Below are 7,857 nucleotides of genomic sequence, written 5' to 3' on the forward strand. Positions count from 1 at the left end.
TGTCCCTCCACCATAACCATAGAGACCCTGCCTAGAGCACCCCCACTCTGCAGTGCCCCTCCCCCACCCTAACCATAGAGACCCTTCCTAGAGTGCCTCACACCCTGCAGTGTCTCTCCTCCACCCTGACCTACCTTACTCCTGATTTACACCAGAGTGGGAGCAGAATTTGACCCTTGTGGCTTTTGCCAGACACGGTTCTTCTGCTTTCTGTGAGCTCCCAACGTGAACCAGAACCTCCTCTGGATGCTTCTCTGGACGCAGGCCCTGCTAGCTCCCCCAAGGGGCTTTAACGTAGGCGCTTGTGGACTGGGTTGCAAAGCCTTTGGGTCAGGGACCGTCGTATTGTGCAGCGCCTAGCGCAGTGAGGGCCTGGGCCAGAACTGGGGCTCCCCAGTGCTACCGTAATACACTTAATAGTACAGCACCTAGCACAATGCCATCAGGGCCAGGACTGAGAAGTTTAGCAGTTACCATAATACACCTAATAAATAGCAATTATAACGTATTTTGCATAGAGGGGGCCTGGGACATGACCGGAGCTCCGAGGCGCTGCCATAATATACCTAATAAACAATAATGAAATTTGTTTGCTACAGTGCTAGTCCTGGGGTATTTTAAGGCTCTTTTGGACTGTCAGAGCAGTAGAAGGGGCTTTAGTGTAAAGTTTTGTCTACACAGGGAGTTATTCTGGATTAATTAATCCAGATTAACTACTCTTGATGAACACTACATGCAGGCCTGGTCTACACTAACCCCCCAAGTCGAAGTAAGGTACGCAACTTCAGCTACGTGAATAACGTAGCTGAAGTCAACATACCTTACTTCGAACTTACCGCGGTTCAGACGCGGTCCACACGGGGCAGGCAGGCTCCCCCGTCGACTCTGCGGTACTCCTCTCGTTGAGATGGAGTACCGCAGTCGACGGCGAGCACTTCCTGGTTCGATTTATCGCGTCCAGACCAGACGCGATAAATCGAACCCGGAACTTCGATCCCCAGCCGCCGAACTAGCGGCTAAGTATAGACCAGCCCGCAGACTCACCTGAAGCTAATCAGGACTAGTTAAACTACTTCAGATTCACACCAGACCTTATTTCAGATTCATGCACACATGTAGACAAGCCTGCTGAGCCCCCTGCCCCTTTCCCTGCATCACCCTGTGTGATGGAGCAGGGGAGTTACATTGGGGATTGGGGGCTGCCCTTGCAGGGAGATACCTGAGCTGTAACCTGAGCCAGGAGGGGGGTTGGGAGAAATGACACCTTCTGGCCTGGAGACTGAACAAAGGAGAGGAGGGCAGAGGGAAGGGGGGAGAAAGCTGCTGGAGGGTTTTGGTTTTAGTTTCAGTTTTGGGCTGGGTGGTGCAACGCAGGGAACCCCAAGCTGGGGTCTAAGCTCCCTGAACCCCCCAGAAGGACTTGATTGAGGGGTCCGGGTTGTACCTACAAGCTCTGCTGTAGACTGCGTTCCTACTGTCCACTAAACCTTCCATTTTACTGGCTGGCTGAGAGTCACAGTGAATATCAGGAAGAGGGGTGCCGGGCGCTGACTTCCCTGCACTCCGTGACACCCTGATCTTTTCTGGCTCTCTCCTATCTAAGAATTGACAACACCAAACTCTGCTTTTCTTGTGATCTGACCAGTATCTGAGGGCTTGTCTGCACTATTAAGTTAGAGACTGCATTAAAGATACGAGTGTACTTAAAGTAGAGCAGCTCATGTGATCTAGCCACACTAGCTCTGATCAAGCGACCAGGCTAAAAACAGAAGTGTGGCCATGGCCGCCCAAGGGGCTGTCAGAGCTAACCCGGGTGTTTCCTCGAGCTGCAAATCACCCCTCCAGTGTAGAAGAACCCTATAGCTAGATAAAAATCACATCCCTCGTTGAAACAGTAATCCTGTTAACTTCAAAGGGCAGACCAGGCCTGAGGGGCGGTCTTCATTGCAGTTAGGAGGCGTTATTCTCAGTGCGGGTAGACAGACAGACAGACAGACAGACAGATGCTGGCTTTGCTCCAACTGGAACGCTGAAAAGAGGCGATGTTGGGGCACCGGCGGTGGCTTCGTTAGCCACCCAAGTCCAACTCCACCCAAACCCCCTGGGTCCCAGCTCTGATGGCTGAAGCTTGAGCTGTCCCCTCCCCCCAACATGCTGCACTGTCCACACTGCTATTTTTAGCACACTGGCTCAAGCAGAGCTAGTGTGAGTCTGTCTGCCCGGGCTGGAGTCACACCACGCAGCAGCAGTGCAGACGGGGCCTGAGATGCTTACAGGTGTCACATGCCAGGGAGCCCTTTTGAAAAGGTGAAGTGGACACTCGTGAAATTGCTAGCTGTAAATCCCAAACACCACCAGCAAATTTCGGCTGGGGTTTATCTCTGGTCATGAGGCTCATGTGTTTGGTGACACACAAGTGACAAGCGGCAGATGAACGGTTCTGATTCTCTACTCCCCTGAAAGCCCTGAGAGATCTGAACTTTGCTATGTGCTTAGATCATTGCGGTATTTACTTTCACTTTTCCTGTTACTCAGAACTCAGAGACGCCGAGAGACACACGAAGGGAGGGAGATGGAGGAACACGCGGGGATTATTCTGCTTCTCTGAGTTCATCGAGGAGGTCGGAGGGTCTGGTGCACTTGGGGTGGAAGGTAAGAGACTCCTCTCTCGTCTGGCTCTCATTTGCTGCTGCTGCCGCCGCCTTTTGCTTCCAGGTACAGGAGACATTCACAATGGCAGCTTCAAAATGACCATTAATATGGCTGCTGAGCAATGACTGGCAATCGTAGACTCATAGAATCATAAGGCTGGAAGGGATCTTGAGAGGTCGTCTAGTCCAGTCCCCGGCACTCATAGCAGGACTAAGTATTATCTAGACCATCCCTGACAGGTGTTTGTCCAACCTGCTCTTAAAAATCTCCAATGAGGGAGACTCACTGGTGTAGACAGGATACTGGGCTAGATGGACCTTTGGTCTGACCTGGTACGGCCTTTCTTATGTTCTTATGTTAATTTGTTCCAGTGTTTAAGTACCTTGGCAGTGAGGATGTTTTTCCTAATGTCTAACTGAAATCTCCCTTGCTCCAATTTAATCCTATTGCTTCTTGTCCTGCCCTCACTGGTTAAAGAGAACAATCGATCATCCTCCTCCTTATAACAACATTTTATGTACAGTACTTGAAAACTTAGGCTAGGTCTACACTACCCGCCTGAATCGGCGGGTAGAAATCGACCTCTCGGGGATCAATTTATCGCGTCCCGATGGGACGCGACAATCGATCCCCGAATCGACGCTCTTACTCCACCAGCGAAGGTGGGAGTAAAAGCCGTCGACGGGAAGCCGCGGAGGTCGATTTTGCCACCGTCCTTACAGCGGGGTAAGTCGGCTGCGATACGTCGAATTCAGCTACGCTATTCGCCTGGGGCTGTGATAGGGCACAGAGACGAGCTCACCCAGTGCTGTGGGGCTGGGGCTGTTCACATGCACAGGCCGGGATGATCAATACCGCTTTTCTGGGGCCCCATCACCTCCCTCATCCCAACCCCGCCTGCTCCCCCTACTCCACCCCATTGACATAAGAACATAAGAACGGCCCTACTGGGTCAGAGCAAGGGTCCATCTAGCCCAGGATCCTGTCTGCTGACAGTGGCCAGTGCCAGGTGCCCCAGAGGGAATGAACAGAACAGGTAATTGTGATGGTGCACCCCAGAGGGCTTTATGGAAATATGCTTATGAATGTATATATGACATAACTGGGATATGTTTTATGCTACATATGCCATGTAACATATCTCTGCAAAGGTTATGATCTGCTGAATCTATTCATCCTATTTGTATGCATGTGTCATTTTTGTATTCGAAGTTATTAATATTGGCTGTATACTTGCTCGCGGGGGGGGATAGCTCAGTGATTTGAGCATTGGCCTACTAAACCCAGGGTTGTGAGTTCAATCTTTGAGGGGGCCCCTTAGGGATCTGGGGCAAAATCAGTACTTGGTCCTGCTAGTGAATGCAGGGGGCTGGACTCAATGTCCTTTCAGGGTCCCTTCCAGTTCTATGAGATAACCTTAGTAGAGCATTCGGTCAGCTTCTTGAGAAAAGAATGTGCAAATTAAGTGCCCAGTCAAGAACCACTTAACAAACAATGGATCTTGGAATGCTCCAATCCATATAAGAAGTCTTCCTGGAGACATTCAAGATAACATGTGGGCGATGGCTGCTGCCTGTCAAAACTGAGTCATGCATGGACATGTGACTTGCCCATGTGACTCCAAAACTCTATCTTGGAGCTGGACTTTGCATAGGAGAGAGGAGGGGGTCTCCACCCACAAGAGAAAGTCTATTTACCTCCCTGGGAGACACCTCCATTTTGTCTTCAGCTGGCTAAAGAGATAGCTAAGACAGTACTAAGAATGAAGGACAGTAACTACAGGGGGTGTGAGTGATTTCTGGACCCAGACTAGAAGGAAACTAAGCTGTAAAAGGAAGCTTAATGGAATTCCTCTGAGGGGTGAGGTTTTATCTGTATTCAGTTTTCATACTGTATTAGACATAGACTTGCGTGTTCTATTTTATTTTGATTGGTAATTTACTTTGTTCTGTCTGTTACTACTTGGAACCACTTAAATCCTACTTCTATATTTAATAAAATCCCTTTTTACTTATTAATTAACCCAGAGTATGTATTAATACCTGGGGGGGGGGGCAAACAGCTGTGCATATCTCTCTATCAGTGTTATAGAGCAGTGGTCTCCAAACTTTTTTGATGGCGCACCCCATCAGTAAAAAAATTTTGAGCACGCCCCCCCTGCTCCCGGCCAAACTGTTGAAGCAAAAAAAAAAGCCGCTCAGACTCCCGGCCGAACTGCCGAAGGGGGGGCGGGGGGGAAAGCAGCGCTGCTCCGGCGGCGCTCCTCCTGCCGCGCACCCCGAAGGATCCTCTTGCGCACCCCGCTTTGGAGACCACTGTTAGAGGATGAACAATTTATGAGTATACCCTGTATAAGCTCTATACAGGGTAAAACGGATTTATTTGGGGTTTGGACCCCACTGGGAGTTGGGCATCTGAGTGTTAAAGACAGGAACACTTCTGTAAGTTGCTTTCAGTTAAGCCTACAGCTATTAGGGGAAGTGGTTCAGACCCTGGTCTGGGTTTGCAGCAGGCGAGCGGATCTGGCTCAAACCAGGCAGGACACTGAAGTCCCAAGCTGGGAGGGCAGGAAAGCAGGGCCAGAAGTAGTCTGGGCACATCAGTTGGCAGCCCCAAGGGGGTTTCTGTGATCCAACCCATCACAGTAATCACCGAGTGATCCATCCCCTGTCGCTCATTCCCAGCTTCTGGCAAACAGAGGCTAGGGACACCATCCCTGCCCATCCTGGCTAATCGCCATTGATGGACCTATCCTCCATGAACTTATCTAGTTCTGTTGCTGTAAGTAAGCAGTAAGCTTCAGTGGTGTGCGTCTTCCCCAGAAGCACTTTCAGTGACCTAAGATGGGCAGGGTGGGGAGCTGAGAGCCTGATCGCTCAGCTCTGCTGGCAGCTCCATCAGGAGCCCAGCTGACCCACAGGCTCCTGGGCTTATGGCAGGCTGCCCCCCTCCCACACTCCCTGTTCCCCCAGGAAGCGGGGGAACCTGCCCAGAGCTTCTTGCCCCGGGTCCAGCTTCCCAGGTTCTTGCCCCCTCTCCTCAACCCGCTCCCCAACAGGATCAGGCAGCCTTGTCCATTTCAGGGCTCAGGGAGCCATGAAATTGACAAGGTTGCCGGCTCCCAGCATGGAGCAGGAGGGGGGGGCTGCTCCTGCTTCTCACCCTGGCTCCCAGCCGGGAGCAGAGTCCAGCCACCCAGCTCTCCAGGGGAGTTGGGGGTGGAGGGCGGGGAAACTGGGCTCTAGCTGCCAAGCTTTCTTGTCAATTTCATGGCAGGAGGCGTGAAATTGACAGGACAGCTGAGGTAAGGGATGCAGTGTCTACAGGGACAATACATCACCCTGACTACACCAACATAAGCCCTACACGTCTCGTGGAGGTGGAGTTATTATGTCGGTGTACTAGAGTACCTACATCAGCGAGTGCAAGGCTGTAGTGTGTACACTGAAATAATTAGGTCTAGATAAACTGCCTTTAACTGTGTGGTGTAGAGCAGCCCTCAGACACCTGGACTCCCGCTCTGTCTGTCTCTCCTCCACTAGAAGCCTTTTCCATTCTATAGACAGATCATCTGGGGAACCATCTGCTTGGTCTCCTGCATGCCATGTAAGAGAAAAAGAGACCCCCTCTGCTCCCTGGCTTGGAGCAGGTGCCCCACCCTGCCTCATGGTGTATGAGTCCGGTGCAGCATGGCCACTCGCTCTGTTGGCTTCTGATCAGCTGCTGACAGATCTCAGCATGCACACAGCTCTGCTGACTGCTTCTCCCTTGCCTGAAATAAACAAACAGAAAACTGTAGCCTTTTCTGATTGTTCCCGGCCTTCTCACTGAGCCACTTAAAGATCTCGTTTACCAGTGCTTGAAGTATGAACCTCGCTGGACCAGCATGTGTGTAAATTCTGCATCAGACTACACTGCTAGCATCATTATTTAAATCTGAAAAAAAAGCAACCCAAATATTTAACCAAGCATTTAACAGTGGGAAATGCTCTCTCTCATGCCCTGTAATATTATTTAAATGCCTTCTCAGTTTTGAGGGGAAATTATTGAAGTTACATTTTGTTCCCTACAGACAATAAGAAGCTGTCCATTATGTCCACCGAAGATTTCAAGGCAGCTGTGAAAGCAGGGAACCTTGCCAGAGCCATCTCCATAGCCCAGGAGATCATGAATCGCAGATTTGCCGTTGCTGTCATTGGAAAGGCTGGCTCTGGTGCATCATCCTTTGTCAACGCAATCAGGGATCTGAAGAATGATGATACAGGAGCTGCCCAAATTGCATGGGTGGGGAACAGGACAAACAGATCGCCTACCTCTTACAGACATCCTAGATACCCTAAATTGTACTTTTGGGACATGCCAGAGATCTCACGTTCAGATTTTAAAGCAGACAAGTATCTTGAGCAGGTAGGCTTTGACCCATATGACCTTTTCATCATAATTGCCTCTGAGCGTTTCATAAACATCCATACTGAACTCGCTAAGGAAATTCAGAGGAGGGGGAAAAGCTTTTACTTTGTACGCTCCAAAGTGGACAACGATGTGTTAGCTGAAATGGCTGAAGAGAGCGCCCTGCAAACGATCCGAGAGGAATGCAAAGAGCGCCTGCAAATAGGGGGTCTGACTGACCACCAGGTTTTTCTCATATCCAGCAGTAGACCTTGCTGTTATGATTTTCCACTCCTGAAAGAAACTTTATTCAACAAAATCGTCAGTCAGGAGAGAGAGAAATTATTGAGCATCTCACGGTCCACTCTGCAAGAGAAAAAAGCAGAAAAATGGGTGGCTACAATTGGAACAAGCTTCCTGACGGGCGGGTTTGCTGTTGCTGCTTTGCTGGGTCCCTTTGATTATGCTGATTCTTTCATCATGACAAATTTCATAAAAGATTATTACAAAGATTTTGGCCTGGATGACGACTCCCTCTCTACTCTCGCTGGGCAGGTTGGGAAGGATGTCAAAGACCTGAAGGCTGTGATGACATGTCCACAGGCCTCAGCAATAACACCCATTTATATATGTGACCTGCTGCGTAACTTTACTCCTATGGCTGCTAACGTTATCCGGTGGATACCAGTGATAGGTGCAAGTTTTTCGATTGGAAGAACACACGGTGTGCTTCAATACCTTTTGGATTCCATAGCTGAAAGTACCTTCAGAGTTCTGAAGGAGGCTCTGGAGGGAGAAGGGAGAAAGTCAAAGTAA

The 7,857-nt window shown here is 50.0% G+C and overlaps 1 protein-coding gene across 1 annotated transcript; it reads left to right on the forward strand.

Moving 5' to 3' along the window:
• The first annotated feature begins 6,744 nt into the window (after positions 1 to 6,744).
• LOC113408104 (interferon-inducible GTPase 5-like) lies at positions 6,745 to 7,857 on the forward strand. Its single transcript, XM_026660426.1, has one exon. The coding sequence runs from the start codon at positions 6,745 to 6,747 to the stop codon at positions 7,855 to 7,857; it is 1,113 nt and encodes a 370-aa protein (XP_026516211.1).

The sequence above is a fragment of the Terrapene carolina genome, unplaced genomic scaffold (genome assembly GCF_002925995.2).
Source record: "Terrapene carolina triunguis isolate 2854851 unplaced genomic scaffold, T_m_triunguis-2.0 Scaffold771, whole genome shotgun sequence".
NCBI lineage: Eukaryota > Metazoa > Chordata > Testudines > Emydidae > Terrapene > Terrapene triunguis.